Genomic DNA, 18221 nt, shown 5'->3' with positions numbered 1-18221 from the left:
AGCGAAGAAGAGGATGAGGGACATGAAACTGGGGGTTCATGCTGTGTCGCGAGCCTGGACCTGGTGGAGATTCCACAGCAGTTCAGTCAGTCTTGGCAGCTGAGCACATGTGAGCCTGATGCAGGGGAAGGAATCTCAGGTAAGTGTATAAATGTATTTCCCATTACAATAATGTACTGATGGCGCTCCCAACTTAGCAGGTCAACTTTGCATTAATTTACTCATACTAGAAGAGGCAGAGGTACAACAAAGAGAGGCAGAGCTGTTACCTGCTTTTCATTCCCCTGTAGAGTTGGGAGGGGCCTGGGACCAGTTTGTTTACCCAGGGATGTCCCTTGAATCCTTCTGAGAGATCTTGATGAAACTTTCATGGAGGTACTCTGGAAGTCTCTCCTGAAGGTTTCTAGGGATGGCAGCCGTATTTCTTCCTTCATGGTAAGATGCTTTTCCATGCCCATCAGTGATAACATCAGCAGGCACATCGCAGTAAACATGATAGCAGCATATGGGCCAGGCCCATTTAGGATGCCAGCAGAGCTGTGTTCTCTGAGCCTTTGTTACCCTCAGGAACGAAATATGAGCTAAAATCACCACCACATATGGAAAATGGGGTCAGTATTCAGTGCCGTTGCCCTATAGTCATAGTTTCATGCTACTGAGCAATTCCCTCCTCATTTTCCTCACCTCTGGTGGGTGATATTCACCATTGCGGGTGCTGTGAGTGGCACTGTGCACAAGCACTCCAAGCAGAAGTGTCAATAAGTAAGTCTTGTTTAAAACTTTAGGGGAGTGAGGGAAGGGAGTTCTGAATCTTAGCTTTCACTTTTCCATTGTGACTATATTGACAATGGTGTATCTGTGTTTCGTCTGTAGCTGCTGCCATTGTGGCCTTTGTTCCCGCCCACACCTCTGGAATGCCAGAGCCAGTTAAGGAGGAGAAAGAAGAGGACTTGGGATGCCATCAATGAGATCCTGTAATCAGACTGTGGGCAGAGGGTGCGGAGAAGGAAAGAGTGAACAGGAAAAAGTTGCAGCAGGAAAAGGAGAGGGAGATGCGCCAGGACATAACGCGGGCTTCTCCGCAAACACACATGTTGCAGATGCTTGTGAACCTACAGATTCAACAGTTGCAAGCTCACCTCCCTTTGCAGTCTGCAGAGAATTTCATTTTAGCACCTTCCAGCACACCCTTTACATTCCACGTGGCATCAGGGCCCACCTCTCTACTCCTACCACTCCACTCGTGGGACGTTAAGGACAATCACAGCTTCACATACACTGACCTGTGAGCGCCACAGTTGCTGTATGTGTAGCCAAGATGGATGTTCTTTTTCATTAATTAAGTTTTTAATGTATTTGCTTTTAAATTGCACAGATTTGTTTTTGCACTGGCTTTGTTACTCAATAAAATATTTTTTGGAAAATAATTGATCTATTAATCTCCAACATACGCTGCAGAGTGCCTAGTGGTAGTGAAAGAACCCGCTGCTTGTTATTGTACAGACAACTCAGAGGATCAGTGACAAACGCAGTAATAATTCCGCAAAAAGAAAAGGAGTACTTGTGGCACCTTAGAGACTAAGACAAATTTATTTGAGCATAAGCTTTCGTGAGCTACAGCTCACTTCATCGGATGCATTCAGTGGAAAATACAGTAGGAGGATTTTATATACACAGAGAACATGAAACAGTGGGTGTTACCATACACACTGTAAGGAGAGTGATCACTTAAGATGAGCTATTACCAGCAGGTAGGGAAGGTGGGGGGAAGGAAGAAAACCTTTTGTGGTGATAATCAAGGTGGGCCATCTCCTGAAATTGACAAGAACGTCTGAGGAACAGTGGGGCTGGGGGGGGAATAAACATGGGGAAATAGTTTTACTTTGTGTAATGACCCATCCACTCCCAGTCTCTATTCAAGCCTAAGTTAATTGTATCCAGTTTGCAAATTAATTCCAGTTCAGCAGTCTCTCGTTGGAGTCTGTTTTTGAAATTTTTTTGTTGAAGGATAGCTACACTCAGGTCTGTAATCGAGTGACCGGAGAGACTGAAGTGTTCTCTGACTGGTTTTTGAATGTTATAATTCTTGAGGTCTGATTTGTGTCCATTTATTCTTTTACGTAGAGACTGTCCAGTTTGACCAATGTACATGGCAGAGGGGCATTGCTGGCACATGATGGCATATATTACATTGGTTGATATGTGAGATATGCCATCATGTGCCAGCAATGCCCCTCTGCCATGTACATTGGTCAAACTGGACAGTCTCTACGTAAAAGAATAAATGGACACAAATCAGACGTCAAGAATTATAACATTCAAAAATCAGTCGGAGAACACTTCAGTCTCTCTGGTCACTCGATTACAGACCTGAGTGGCTATTCTTCAACAAAAAAAACTTCCAAAACAAACTCCAACGAGAAACTGCTGAATTGGAATTAATTTGCAAACTGGATACAATTAATTTAGGCTTGAATAGAGACTGGGAGTGGATGGGTCATTACACAAAGTAAAATATTTCTCACCCTACACTGTTCCTCAGACATTGTCAACTGCTGGAAATGGCCACCTTGATTATCACCACAAAAGGTTTTCCTCCTCTCCCCCCCCCCGCCGGTGATGGCTCATCTTAAGTGATCACTCTCCTTACAGTGTGTATGATAAAACCCATTGTTTCATGTTCTCTGTGTGTGTGTGTATATAAATCTCCCCAGTGTATTTTCCACTTAATGCATCCAATGAAGTGAGCTGTAGCTCACAAAAGCTTATGCTCAAATAAATTTGTTAGTCTCTAAGGTGCCACAAGTACTGCTTTTCTTTTTGCGAATACAGACTAACACGGCTGCTACTCTGAAACAACAATAATTATAAATGTACATCAAGAACCACAAAATTAATAGGTGCATTGACCATGTTATATTCATAGATGTTCAACAGTAACCAGACAGTTGCTAACAGGCCTCAAAACTGCAGGGCCGGATAGAGCATAGTACACCACCACACATTACCGGGGCTTGCTCTTAAAGTGCTCTTTCAAGGCCTTCCTGAGCCATACAGCTCTTTGTTGAGCTCTTCTAAAAAACCCGTGTCTGGCTGTTCAAAGTTCGCAGACTGCTGGTCCACTTCTGCCATTTACCCCATATGAAACTTCCCCCCTTTGCCTCATAGGTATTATGCGTGACACAGGAGGCAGCTATAACCCTTGGGATGTTTTTCTCACAGAGATCCAGTCTTACGAGTAAACAAACCAACATCTCTTCATTCTACCAAAAGCACATTCAACTGTCATTCTGCAACTTCTGAGCTGGTGGTTGAATCTTTCCTTGGTGCTGTTGAGGTGGCCACTGTACAGCTTCATAAGTCAGGGGAGCAAGAGGTAGACTGGGTCCCTCAGCATCACTGTTGGCATTTCAACATCACCAATGGTAATCTGCCAGTTTGGAAAGAAAAGTCCCTGCTTTCAGCTTTCTGAACAGTCCTGTGTTCTTAGAGATGTGAGCATCATGCACCTTCCCTGATCAGCCAACACTGATGTCAGTGAAGTGTCCCTTGATCAACCAACACTTGCATAAGCATAGAGAAGTAGCCCTTTCTGTTGCTGTACTATGTGGCAAGGTGGGCTGGTTCCAGGGATGCACATGTCATCACTCTACTGCAGTTTGGGAGCCCCGTTGCTGCAAATATGTTCTGCACGTTGCTGAGAGTCACAGTCCTGTGCAGCAGATGATTAGTGATCCTGCACACTTGCATGACAACAGCTTCCACAGTAGATTTTCCAACTCCAAAATGATTTCCCACTGACTCATAGCAATCTGATGTTGCAGGTTTCCACAGTGCGATCACCACTCATTTTTCCGCTGTCAGCGGAGTTCTTATTTTGTTGTCCAGGGGATGGAGGGCTGGTGCGAGCTTGGTGCACAGATCCAGGAATGTGGCCTTTCACATACAAAAGTTCTGCAGCCACTGCTTGTCATTGCAACCCTGCATTACAGTGTAATCCCAATTGTTTCTTGGGCTCAGATATGGCACTATGCCATCCACAACTGCTCTGTGAACTCCACCAACAGCCTTGAATTAGTTTTCTCTATGTTCCGCAGCAATCTGCTCTCCATGAAATCATCATGTTCTCCATCAATGCGGTGGTTCTTGCAGCTCTGCAAATTCTAGAGGATCATGTGCCCTGTGCTTGCAAAGTTCATGACAATAGTGCCGAGGCTCCGTACTTCTGTCAGAGATGACAGACTGTGAGGAAGGCCCTGTGGCTTCATGGGATTTTTGAAAAGGGTGCAAAAATTAGGAATGTAGATGACACTATGGGATGGAGAAAGTTGCATGCTGGGAAGTAGACCCCTAGCTCCCAGTCATCTCTGCCCTACTATGCATTGTCACAACTTCCCAAAAGACAATGTGCTGGATGGTGGCAAGTTGAGACAAGCACCCCTGTTGAGTATATGTAGTATCGGTGCAGGGATGCGAGACGCTAATTGTGGTTTATGATGACATAATTTGCAGCAGCCAAAATTTGTAGCGTAGATGTGGCCTTAGAAGTGAAAATTTCTGTATTATGTGCCAAACCTCAGTCTACTCTATTTTCCTCCCACCTTCCTTAACTGATTATAATCGATTGATTGCTAAATTTCTGTGACTTTAGCACAAAATGTCTTTGAATTAACCAAGGCAGTCTCCTTTTAAGTTACCTTCCGTTATTCCAAATACTCTCTTGCCAGGTGAGGAAGAATTAACAGAGCTTTTGTAAAGGGAAATCATGCCTCACCAATCTATTAGAATTCTTTGGAAGGGGTCAACAAACATGTGGGACACCACTATGGGTATAGTGCACTTGAACTCTCAAAAAGTCTTTGATGAGGTCCCTCATCAAACTCTTAAACAAAGTAAGCAGTCTTGGGATAAGAGGGAAGGTGCTTTCATGGATCAATTACTCGTTAAAAGATAGGAAACAAAGGGTAGGAATAAATGGTCAGTTTTCAGAATGAAGAGAGGTAAATAGTGGTGTGCCACAGGGGTCTGTACTGGGACCAGTGCTGTTCAACATATTCCTAAATGCTCTGGAAAAAGGGGTAAACAGTGAGGTGGCAAAGTTTTTAGATGATATAAAATTACTCAAGATCATTAAGTCCAAAGCAGATTGTGAAGAGGTACAAAGGGATCTCACAAAACTCAGTGACTGGGCAACAAAATGGCCGATGAAAAAATGTTAATAAATGCAAAGGAGTCCATACTGGAAAACATAATCCCAACTTTACATATAAAGTGATGGGTTGTAAATTAGCTGTTACCACTGGAGAACGAGATCTATTGGAGTCATCGTGGATGGTTCTCTGAAAATATCTGCTCAATGTGCAGCAGCAGCCAAAAAAGCTAACGTTTCAATTCATTAGGAAAAGGACAGATAAGACAGTAAATATATATTTATAAATGCACTATAAAAATGCATGGTACATCTACAGCTTGAGTACTGTGTGTAGTTCTGGTTGTCCCATCTCAAAAAAGATATTTTAGAATTGGAAAAGGTACAGGGAAGGACAATAATGATTAGGGGGATGGAACAGCTTCTGCATGAGGAGTGATTAAAAAGACTGGGACTATTCAGCTTGGAAAAGAGATGACTAAGAGCATAGCATGGAGGTCTATTAAATCGTGACTGGTGTGGAGAAAGTAAATAGGGAAGTGTTATTTACCCTTTTACATAACACAAGAACCTAGGGGTCACCCAATGGAATAAATAGGCAGCAGATTTAAAACAAACAAAAGGAAGTAGTTCGCACAGCACTCAATCAACCTATGGAACTTGTTGCCAGAGGATGTTGTGAAGGACAAAATATAACTGGATTAAAAAAAGAATTAAATATGTTCATAGAGGATGGGTCCATCAATGGCTATTAGCCAAGATGGTCAGGGATACAATCATAAAGTCCAGGTGTCTCTGACCCTGAGCCCCTGATTGCCAGAAACTGGGACTAGATGATGCGATGGATCGCGTGATTGACGTGGCAGTTCAGTCTGAAGATCTGTCATTGGCCATGGTCTGAAGACAGAATAAGGGTCTAGATGGACCATTGGTCTGACCCAGTATGGCTGTTCTTATGTAAATATGTTTTGACTCTGAATCTGCAAAGACATGCATATGAGGTGACTCACTAAACTCGTGGGACTTCTGGCATACTTGAAATTAAACATGTGGAAGACTTTTCAGGATCTAGGCTCGTGTATCTTTACTGATTTTTTTCTAAAACAGTGGCTTATTCACCCATTCTGGTTGGAGCCAAATATTAATTGCTAAAATAACTAATATTATCATCCATATATGTTGTTTTGTGCCAAAAGCTCTTTTGTGCATGTTCAGTTGGTGAAAAAGTTTGGTTGCCTTCTCCTAGCTCCTGATCTAAAGCACTGTGTATAAAACATTTAACTATTTTAACATCCAGATTGGGTGATTTTATTACATGTTTTGAATGTAACTTTATTCTTTAGTAGAAACTAAGAGAAAGCAAAAAATAATAAGCATCTCCGATCAAGCCTAAAACACCAGTAGTTTTTAATTAGTATGGCCATAACTTTCTTTCCTACAAAAACACTTGGCTTATTTTTTTCCCTTGCTTAGTTTCCCACAGGGATAAAAAAAACTATATAAGCATCTGATAATCTTTGATATCTTTAACCCTTTCTTTTACAGAAAAAATATGAAACACGTTTTTGCACGATGTGAAACAGTAAAGTGGACAAACTCGTATGTTTTGCCAGAGTTTCCTTATGATGTCCAATGCATATTAGAAGAAAGAAAATGCCCTGACCACAGCATGAGAATAAGGATTATTGAATTTTTACAGGCAGACATGACAAAATACCTGGAAGGATCACTGTAAGTACAATAGTTTTGAGATTCACTCTTTTCGGGGGGGGAGGTGAAACTCATTGCACAATGAAATTCCCAGATGATGATAAACCAGTCTCTGCAATCTGTAAACTTCAATTGTTAAAGGCATTGCTCCAAAGCCCACGGAAGTCAGTGGAAAAACACTCTTGGTTTTAATGATGGACTTTGCATCAAGCTCTAAAGGCTCTTCCCATGCATTACTTTTAGTATAATTTCTTTTTCCTTTACTATGTAATTTAATGTAAAATATTTTGGAAACACTGTATCAATTGAACTTGATATCCTCTTTTAAAAAAAACCAAAACCCCAGACTCCAAATTGCAAAAAAAAAGTGTCTAAAATGACACCTATTTCTATATTTTCTTTTTATCTTGTTTGAACAGGTATCCAAACAGTCAGCAGTATAACGTTGTCGTCAATGCATTGCTTCAGGCATACCCATTCCTTGATGAGGATGGGAATGGCTTTGTAAGTATCATAATTAGTGCAGTTCTGTTTATCTTAAATCTCTATCAAATATGAAACTTTTTAAATCTAATTGTTTAGAGGGAGACTAATTCAGAGAAAATTAATATCAGTTTGTTTGGTGTTTTTATTTTGCTTAGTGCTGCAGCTTCTATTTTAAGTTTTGTATCCCAAATAATATACTTAATCTTAAACACCAGCTGTTGCACACGATCAGTTACATTACATGCTGATTATCAAAGCGATTGTCAGATCATACATGCATAAGTACTAATGAAAAGTTACCTAGTTGTTGCTTGAGTTGACTTTCTCTGTAATGTGCTCGTTTTCTAAAAAACGGTAATTGGATAAGTGTTAAACATGTGCTAGTTTAAAAAATCATGGTGATGATACTACTATGCTAGGCCAGTGGACAATTGTATTTGTATGGGGGAGATATAAACATTACATTATGAATATTTTGCCTTATGCTCGTGCAATGCATTGTGATGATCATTAGTGAACTTGTTTACTGTTACCTATCTGTATCAAGTAGTTATGTGTTCATATATTTTTAAATATGGCAGGAGTAGGTACATTTGGAGAAAATACTCAGTAGACCACTGCTAGGACTCTCATGTGGTTACAGCAGGAAGCAGAATGGAAGGAGGAGACGCTGTTAGGTTTGGACGTAATTTTTCGTTTTCAGAATCCAGAATACAGATCTGCAGTCTCCAAGGATAATGTGCAGGCCTGTTGAATTCACATCATTGCCTTGCCATGTGATACAGCCCCTGATAAAAGACTGCGGGAGGTGGAGTGGGGTTTGCTCTAAGAGATACATACATGTCCTCCACACGGTTATTGCAGAAAATGCAATCTAAGGAAAAATGTGATGCATATCCCAATTCTCCTTTCAGCCTGGGCATTGTGATAGGGAAGTAGCACACTGAAGTAAGCAAACTCCCCATACTGGGAAGGAAAGGTGAGGTAAAGCATCAGTGAACTATATTCTACTTTATTTTTGCTCAAAATTCCTGTTGAGAACCTCCAATAGGAGTTCCATGCCTGGGACATTGGTACGACATGACCCCGTTTGTAAAGACTGACTAGATTCCATTTGTGAGTGTTTCTAAGGTCCCATCTACAGAACTTCATTTTAAGAAAAATTGTGGAAAATTTTAGGAAAAATTATGTTTAAATGTGGCTCTGAAAGCAGCTTTCCCTAACAAATATAGAAATGGCTAAACTGTGCTATAAATCATTTTATAAAACTGTTCTTTGTCAAATCGTTCATCCCTTTCTGAATTGGCTGCGGACATTGCGTTAGCAGCCTGCTAGCAGAAACTGTATTTGGGGAGTAGCATAATGTAGGCTGAGCAAGCAACTTGATAGGGCACAGGCTTCTGTTTTGGTAACGTGTCAGTTTTATTTTTGACATTTTGTTTAGTAACTGGGAAACATAGCTGGAAGAAACAACAAAAGCATGCAAGGAAAAGGTTCAACCTAAAGAGTCACAATCTTGTGAATCTCATATTTTAAAAGTTTGAGTGAGAACCCCCACTTCTATAGCGGTCTGGAAATGGAATTTACATCTCATGGGAAATGTCAACATTTTAAAATTTGTTTCCGTTCTGAATCGGAACAAAGAAGTCAAAATGCTGAACATTCTCAAAAAATTCAGAAGAGTTTTGAATCTGAAATGTTGGAACAAAAACTGTCAGTATTTTTGCTGGAGATTACTTGACATTTCAGAAACGGAAAATAAAAAAAAGTTTGGAAAAATCTTAAAAATTGAAGTAGATTGATTCCAGTGAAACAACATTTCCCGACAGGAAAATTTTCATGCACAAGTTTTTTTTTTACCAGCTCTAGTTTTCAAATATTGACACTTGTTTTGGTCTAAAATATAAAAAAGTATAACTTAAATGCAGTTAATACTTTTCTTTTTCATGGAGAAAAAAGTAATTTAGATGTTAGGAATCTCAAGCTGACAGAACAAGATCTTGTAAAGGTCAAGTGTTTCTCCAGTATTAGTAGGAGAAACATGAAAATAAAATCCTACACAAAAGCTTGCTATTTCTTTTGTATTAGAGAAATAACCAGAAAGATGCAGTCTACTACTGGTCATTTAAAAATTATTCATAATATCAGTCAACATTTGAGTTGTTGTCAACATCTGTTTTAAACAACAGTCAACATCTGTTTTAAACAAATAAGAAAGTTGTCTTACTAGCTCTTTATTTAGAGTGGGAGGCGGGTAAGAATTAAGATAAAAACCCCAATTTAAAGAAAAGAGTGGCTTAAAGACACTAAATGTAAAACTATATCCCTGTAATCCATTAGTGAAGAGCTTTGAGCTACTTTTGGAATGAAACACGAGTTTCACCACATAGGACTGGCTTGGGATGAGAGGGGAAATCAATGCTTGAATCTTATTTAAGGTTGCCCCATTCGTCTCTTTCCCCCCCTTCCCTCTCCTCCACGCGTGCTCCCTCCAATAGTCCTCCCTCTTACTTGAAAGATATATCCGGTCACATGGAACACTTAAAAAAGTTAATCTAACTTTTTAGATAAATGGGATAAATTTCTGGTCTATAGTATAAACTGAATGGTACTGTAAAATGGAATGGTATAGAAAAAGTGTTGGAATAAACAGGATTTATTATTTGTATTACAAAATTTACAAACAAAATTTGTTTATAAAATTCCAACTAATTAAATATAAAACTAACAAATAAGATAAAAATTGGAAGCAAAATTCAGAGGAGAGAGATAGACAAGAAGGAAAGGAAGTGGGTAGAAAAGAATGGGGCTGCATTTAATAGGCTCATTCAGATACTTACAGGAAATAATTTTTCTTGGGTATTTCTATTATATTCCATGATGGCCAACCTTACAATGTCTTTGTTCCAGTCTTCAATTGTTGGTCATTTTTTTGGATTTCCATTTTTCTAGTACTAGTATTTCAGCAGTAATTAGTGCTCCACGGAGCCAAAGTTTTTCAGATTAATTCAGCTTCCAATTAACATCCATTAGGACTTTTTTAAATTACATGTTTAGCTTGTAACACAATTTTATTTGATAGGAAAAATAAACTCTGCAATTAAGTTCTGCCCAAAACATACAGGTATAGGAACATTCCCAGAGCATATGGGCTAAGTTAGCAGCTGTTGAATCATAGCATCAACGTTTGTCTGACTTAGCAGCACCTGTTTTGATCAGTTGGAGAAGGGTCCAATTCACCTTCCATCCAATTTTCTGTGGGATTAATCTTTAAATAGAGATCCAAGGAACAGATTGACAAACTGGCTAAAATTTGTTTCCATTGGTTAGTAGAGAATTTTTTCTTTAGGGAATCCATGTTTAATTCAGATTTGCTGGCCAAGTGTATATAGATTTGCCATAGATCTTGGCAAGCGGTAATATTTGGAGAAATGAAAGCAGTTCCCAGCTGGATAAGGGTAGCACATGCATCTGGGTCAAACAGATGGTAGATGGCATGTTTAAGGAGAACGTATGGGCACTCCTCCTTAGTTTCTAGATTGAACCTTTCTTTTAATATTGTAAAAAGGAGGAAGGTATCATTTTCAATAAAATTGACTGATGGTCAAAATCCCTTTCCTAATCGAATGTGGCCAAATGATGAGGTTGTCTGATATACAGAGTTTTGAGTTACCCAAGATAGAGGCCTTGGTACGTAGAAGGGAGGTGATTTTTAAATGTAGTAGATATCATACACCAAGTATCTCTGGCTGCCACAATGGTTGGTAATTGTTCTTTAGGGAATAGACAGTGATCAGTGTGTAGCATATTGGAAAGGGTTAAAGGAACCACCAATGCTGCTTTCAGCTGGATCCAATCCAGGGCTCTACAGTTTGAGAGATGACTCACTGTCCTTCTTGGTTTCAGAGTAGCAGCCGTGTTAGTCTGTATTCGCAAAAAGAAAAGGAGTACTTGTGGCACCTTAGAGACTAACAAATTTATTAGAGCATAAGCTTTCGTGAGCTACAGCTCACTTCATCGGATGCATTGGCTAATTATTGCCTGATGGTAAAGTTTAAAATTGGGAAATCTAAAACCTCTGTCTTGATAGAGAGCCGTAATTTTTGTAAAGAGATTCTGGCTTTTTACCAGCACCCCACAAGGAGGATTTGAACGTGTTGATTTTAGTAAAATTAAAAGGGAAGAATATGGATAGGGAGGGAGGGAGAGTTCAATCAAAATGAATGCCATTCCCAGGATCCTCTTTATTCTGTTTATTTTTCTCCAAATGGAGAAAAGTAGTGCCTGCCATCTATTTAAATAGTTTGCTAACTGCATGATTAATGGGGATAGGTTAACCTTGACTATGTTTTTAATTTCCTTACAGAACAGGATGCCAAGATATCTGAGGTTTGTCTGTTGCCATCTAAATGTCCCTGTAGGAGAGCCACTTCCAAATAAATCCAATAAGATCTTCATTGCTTCTGACTTTTCCCAACTTATCCTTGTAGTCTGAGAGTCTCTTGCTTAAAGGATATTGGGAATAGATTGATCTGGATTTTTAATAAAAAGGAGGAGGTCATCTGCATATGGAAAGATTTTTGTCTCCTGATTCCCTGATTTGATCCCTTGAATACCTTGGGTATTCTTTGGTTAGTACTGCACATGATTCTAATGTTAGACTAAACAGAGAAGGCTTCCCTGTCTAGTTCCCCAAAACAGATTAAAGCAGGGGGAAGGGAGTTGTCTGAGATATTGTGCTGTTTGTTAGGATACAAGACTTGGAATTGGAATATAACAGCTGTATCCATGAAATAGGACTTTCCCAACCTAAATTTGTCTTTGGTAAGAAACATATTGCTAGTTCACTCTGTCAAAGACTGTTTCTGCATCAAGTGAAATGATTACATGGGAATTTCGAGAGTGTTGATGGAATGCCATAACATTAATCAATGGACGTGTGTTATCTTTGCCTTTTTAAAATAAATCCCACCTGATTAAGGTGAACCATATCACTCATTTTTTTCAAGTGCTTAGCCAATGTTTTTGAAAGTATTTTTAGATCAGTATTAATTAAAGACATGGCTCTATAGCTGTTAACACTTTTGTACATCTTTCCTTGGTTTAAATAGTACAGTAATTAAAGCTTCCCTCATTATAGGGAGTAATATACTTTTCCTTTAAGGGATCTTTGTGAATGCATAACAGCTTAGGGGCCAAAATTTTTTTTTAAACTTTGATAGAATTCTGTAGGTAGGACATGAGGGCCGGGGGTCTTGCCCAGACTTATTTCCTCTGAATGCAACCGAGAGGTCATCCTGGCCTGCTGCTCTTTTGAGATTTATGGGATTTTAAGAGTTTTAACAAAATTATTCACTTCTTCTCTTCTTTGCGGAATCATTATTGTAAAGAGCCTGGAAGAATTTCAAAAGTTGATCTCTTTTTGATTAGTAATAACCTGCCCTTGTTCTGATTTGAGTGATGCTACTCAGGATCTTTGACCTCTCATTTTTAAACTGTATGTGAGAATTTTCCTTGCTCCCTCTGACTCCCAGTGTGTTTGTTTGAGTCTAAAAAGAGCAAGTTTGGCTTGTGCTGAACTAAGTCAATTTACTTCATACCGAACACTGATAAATTTTCTACGATTTTCTTGGGAAGGGTTAACTTTCACGTTCTAAATCCATAGCTTTAAGTTTAGTTAATTCCTCAAGATTAACTTGGCTAACACTCTTCCTACCTGATGAGTAGAAATGATCCTGCTCCTAATAAAAGCTTCTAGTGTATCCCATAGGATGGATCAGAATATCTCTGGTGCGTCATTTTGTTTTGAAGGAAAAAATAATTTCTTCTGTGCAATAGCTCTGAAAATGTTTATAAAACGAGAGAAGTGCAGTCTCCATTGTTTATAAGTCCATTTGTCTCGGGAGGGGAAAATTGTTGTATCACTGGTGCATGATCAGAGATCATCGTAGTGCTTAATAATGAAATCAAGTCCAAGTGTACTAGATTCTTAGAAATCAGGAAGAAATCTATTCATGACTATTTAGAATGCGGGGAGGAAGAAATGTAAAATCCTTCATTATAGGGTTATACAAGTGCCATATAACTTTTAACTCCAGTTCTTCCGTATAATCTTTATTTTTCTAGCAGGTGTTTGTGTATGCTGGGGACAGCCTGACTTGTCTAAAAAAGGGTACAACACCACATTAAAATCTCCAGCTAGATGACTGGTTCTAGTGGGATATTAATTTAGAAAAAACCTGGATCATCTTTATTGGCTCCAAATACATTAATTAGGGTATATAGAGAGTCAGAGATCTTAGCTTTCTCCAGCAAAAATCTACCTTCCTTATCTTTATTTACATCTAGAATTAGTGGGCTGAGTCTTTTGTGAAACGATATTGCTACGTCTTTGGCTGTTAAACATCCCTTCACCCATCTATACCCTCCTAATTTTCTCTGCCTCCAAGCCATTGTGGTGGGTTTCCTGTGGGAAGATATCTGCTTTCAGTGTTTTTAATGAGTGATAATTCTTTTTCTTTTTAATGGGTGGTTCACCCTGTTGATGTTCCAGGAAACACAATTTATAATATTAGCCATAAGGCGTGTGCTTGGTCAGATATCTCTATCAGGTGCCTGAATAGTAGTATTGCTTAGGCCATTGTTAATTCTAGAGTTAGGAAAGGTGTATCTGGCTTCCCTCTCACCACACTGGAAATGAAGGGGTGTGGAAGGGGGACAGGGAAAGGCAGACCAGGAAAGGTAAAAGATAGGTTAGCAAGGAAAACAGAAAAGCTGAGAAAAAGAAATGAAGTGATCAAAATTGACCAAGGAGCACTTAAAAATATACAACTCTTACCCAAACTGAAACAGGACCTCAGTCCAGGAGGTTTACAAGGGTTTACAGTCGCTCCCCCCAATTTGGAGTATAACTGCATTCCCTTTCACTTTATGCAGTTTCCTTTGGAGCTTGCCTCCACCCTGGTTTGATGCAACAGCAGCCTGAATGTATTGACCTTCTAGACATTCTGCAAAGTGCAACTAAAGCTGTTGAGGGTGAAATTTCCTTTTGTTAGCAAAGTACAGTGGAAGTTTGACGCTTTTGTTCTGCTGACCAATTCAGGTCAGGTAGGCAAGGGAAAAAGAAAAGGGCTGCTTCTTGGAACAATTTATTTTGTAACCACTCTGATATTGATATTTTAAGAGTATGTTATGGGTATCTAGGACTTTGAATGGGTGCACTTTGATGTGGAGTTTCTTTTAAACAATCTCAAAATAAAGTTACAGTCCTAGGTTAGTTGCTTTTAAAAATGAATTATAATGTTCTTTGGCCTATCCACCAAGACTAACCAAACCATCATCTTAAGGAAATTCTGCCATAGACGATCCAGAACACACTTAAAGTGTGTCTACAATAGGAAATTTCTTACCTGTTTTTTAAAGCAGTGTTGCTGCTACAAGACTGATGCTACCATCAGCATAACTGTAAGTAGAACGAGGAGTACTTGGCACCTTAGAGACTAACAAATTTATTTGGGCATAAGCTTTTGTGGGCTAAAATCCACTTCATCGGATGCATGCAATGGAAAATACAGTAGGAAGATATATATACACAGAGAACATGAAAAAACGGGTGTTACCATACCAACTCTATTATCAGCAGGAGAAAAAAAACTTTTGTAGTGATAATCATCATCCACTCCCAGTCTTTAGTCAAGCCTAATTTAATGGTGTCCAGTTGCAAATTAATTCCAGTTCTGCAGTTTCTCGTTGGAGTCTGTTTTTGACATCATAGGACCTAATCACATCAGCCACATCATCAAGGGCTCATTCACCTGCACATCTACCAATGTGATATATGCCATCATGTGCCAGCAATGCCCCTCTGCCATGTACATTGGCCAAACCAGACAGTCTCTACGTAAAAGAATAAATGGACACAAATCAGGCATCAAGAATTATAACATTCAAAATCCAGCCGTAGAACACTTCAGACTCCCTGGACACTCAGTTACAGATCTAAAAATTCCCATTCTTCAACAAAAAAACTTCCAAAACAGACTCCAACGAGAAACAGCAGAACTGGAATTAATTTGCAAACTGGACACCATTAAATTAGGCTTGAATAAACATTGGGAGCGGATGAGTCATTACTCAAACTAAAAACTATTTCCCCATGCTAATTTTTCCCTTACTGTTACTCACACCTTCTTGTCAACTGTTTGAAATGGGCCATCCTGATTATCACTACAAAAGTTTTTTTTCTCCTGCTAATAGCCCATCTTAATTGATTAGTCTCATTAGAGTTGATGTGGCAACACCCATTTTTTCATGTTCTCTGTGTATATATATCTTCCTACTGTATTTTCCACTGCATGCATCCGATGAAGTAGGTTTTAACCAAAAAAGCTTATGCCCAAATAAATTTGTTAGTCTCTAAGGTGCCACAAGTACGCCTCATTCTTTTTGCTGATACAGACTAACACAGCTACCACTCTAATAACTGTTAATGTACACCTAGTACAAGTGTCTTTACCATGATGTCATCTAATCCTAAAAATGCCTGTTCCTAACATACAGTAGTATATATAAAGTCTTAAGCATTAAATGCTGTGCAAATCCCTGTGTAGGTAGGTTTGTAGATTGTCTATATTCAATTATGTTAGCATTTTAAATAGTCTAACTAGGCTTTCAAGTAAGTATCTAATGGAATGATGTAGATTTGGTGGATATTTAGTACATATCTTTCTGGGTATTGCCGTTTGCTTGGAGATGGCTTGCTGCATGGTTAGATGGTGAACACCCTTGCTGTGATGGGAAAAATGATGAGAAGCCAAATACGTGTACACAGCTATCAGTGGGAGTGATCATTTGAAGTTTATTGCAAAGAACCCAAGGTCAGAATCAAAAACTTGAATTTTGAGGAAGGCGGGATGTTTGTCAGTACCCACTTTCCTTCTCTTCTACAAATATTAATTACAGGATTTATTAAACTTTTTAAACCTGTGACTTTTTCCACTATCCCCCCGTAAGCAACATAACGTTATTTAGGTTCTATAACTGTTGTTCTTAGTAATACTACATACACATGCATAACAGATATAGGACTTAGGCAGTAAATTGCATTTAGTAGTGGAGGGGAATCCTCTATGTACTTATATATGCTGTGTGCATACTGTAAACATAGAAGGCAGGGTTAGATTCACAAATGGACATGGGTGTCTGCCATTTTAGGCACATGTGAAAGGCATAGACCCACTCTGAAGCACCCCCTACTGATCACTGGTGCCTCTGCAGCATTTTTCCTGTGATCTCCCAGGGACACTTCCTGACACCAACTTCTTGGGGCTGGTTTAATGACATGTAATAAATTAAAGCAACAGTCTCCTTTCCTCTCCTCTCAGCAGGACAAATGTAGTCGCTCTGTCTGGGCAAACCCCGGTCTTCTCCCATGAGGTCTTCCTAGGTTGTAGAACATAAACTGCATACTCTGTGGTAACTTCCCAGCCCTCATCCCTTTAGGGTAGTACAGGCTTCCTGGAGCCCTTCTTCTAGGCTACTGTCTGACCTAATTACCAGCCATTCCTCAGAGACCCTCTTCCAGAACACAGCTGCTGCTCTGTCAACCTGTTACTCATCCTAGCAGCAGCAGCTGTTGACCTCTGATCCCTCCACCTGCTTCTGAGCTCCCCATGCTACTCAAACAGCTGGGGTTAATTACTACAATTAAATTCCCCCTTCTACAAGGCCTCCTCTCCTTATAAATCTCAGGTGTCTTCCTTCTAGGCTCAATCAGTTAGAGTTAAACCAAACTAGAGTGTACTAATAAAAACTCTAGCTCACCCAGAAGAGCCAGTCACCTGCGCCAGTGACAGCGCACAGATCCCAGAATCAGGCACCACTAGTGTTCACAAAATCCACAATCAGCTGCCCCCTAACCCCATAGATGCCTAAACAATCTGTGCCTAAATTTATGCAGTGAAAGTACCCTTGGTGCCTACGTTTCTGCCTATGGGCATGTGCACTGCTGCCTCCTTCTAAGCAGATGGAGACCTAAGCCCCAAGGTAATGCATGAACAGGGGGAAGATAAAACAAGGAGTCCTTTTGGCACCTTAGAGACTAACAAATTTATTTGGGCATAAGCTTTCGTGGGCTAGAACCCACTTCATCAGATGCAAATACAGGAGCAGGTATAAATACATGAAAAGATGTGAGTTGCCTTACCAAGTGTGAGGTCAGTCTAACGAGACAATTAATTGACAGCAGGATACCAAGGGAGAAAAAATAACTTTTGAAATGGTAATGAGAGTGGCCCATTTCAGACAGTTGACAAGAAGGTGTGAGTACCAGTAGAAGGAAATTAGGTTTAGGTTCTGTAATGACCCAACCACTCCCAGTCTTTATTCAGGCCTAATCTGATGGTGTCCAGTTTGCAAATTAATTCCAGTTCTGCAGTTTCACATTGAAGTCTGTTTTTGAAATTTTTTTTGTTGAACAATTGCCACTTTTAGGTCTGTTATTGAGTGACCAGGGAGATTGAAGTGTTCTCCTACTGGTTTTTGAATGTTATGATTCCTGATGTCAGATTTATTCTTTTACGTAGAGACTGTCTGGTTTGGCCAATGTACATGGCAGAGGGGCATTGCTGGCACATGATGGCATATATCACATTGGTAGATGTGCAGGTGAATGAGCCCCTGATGGCATGGCTGATGTGGGTAGGTCCTATGATGGTGTCTCGTGAATAGATATGTGGACAGAGTTGGCACCAGGGTTTGTTGCAGGGTTTGGTTCCTGGCTTGGTGTTTTTGTCGTGTGGTGAGTAGTGGCTGGTGAGTATTTGCTTTAGGTTTGGGGGCTGTCTGTAAGTGAGCACTGGCCTGTTCCCTGAGGTCT

General features: G+C 39.7%; 1 protein-coding gene across 7 annotated transcripts in view; it reads left to right on the top strand.

Annotated features, from left to right (window-relative positions):
- Nucleotides 1-18221, top strand: part of SAMD3 (sterile alpha motif domain containing 3) — a 102172-nt gene that overhangs the window by 43771 nt on the left and 40180 nt on the right. For all 7 annotated transcript variants that reach the window (XM_038396766.2, XM_043510938.1, XM_043510937.1 and 4 more), the window contains 2 exons: nucleotides 6695-6880; nucleotides 7279-7363. In XM_038396766.2, coding sequence (XP_038252694.1) covers nucleotides 6695-6880; nucleotides 7279-7363 — 271 coding nt within the window. The remainder of the gene's footprint in view (nucleotides 1-6694; nucleotides 6881-7278; nucleotides 7364-18221) is intronic.

Source organism: Dermochelys coriacea, chromosome 3 (assembly GCF_009764565.3).
Source record: "Dermochelys coriacea isolate rDerCor1 chromosome 3, rDerCor1.pri.v4, whole genome shotgun sequence".
Classification (NCBI taxonomy): domain Eukaryota; kingdom Metazoa; phylum Chordata; order Testudines; family Dermochelyidae; genus Dermochelys; species Dermochelys coriacea.
Note: the sequence above shows the minus strand (reverse complement) of the source record. Positions and strands in the feature narration are given on the sequence as shown.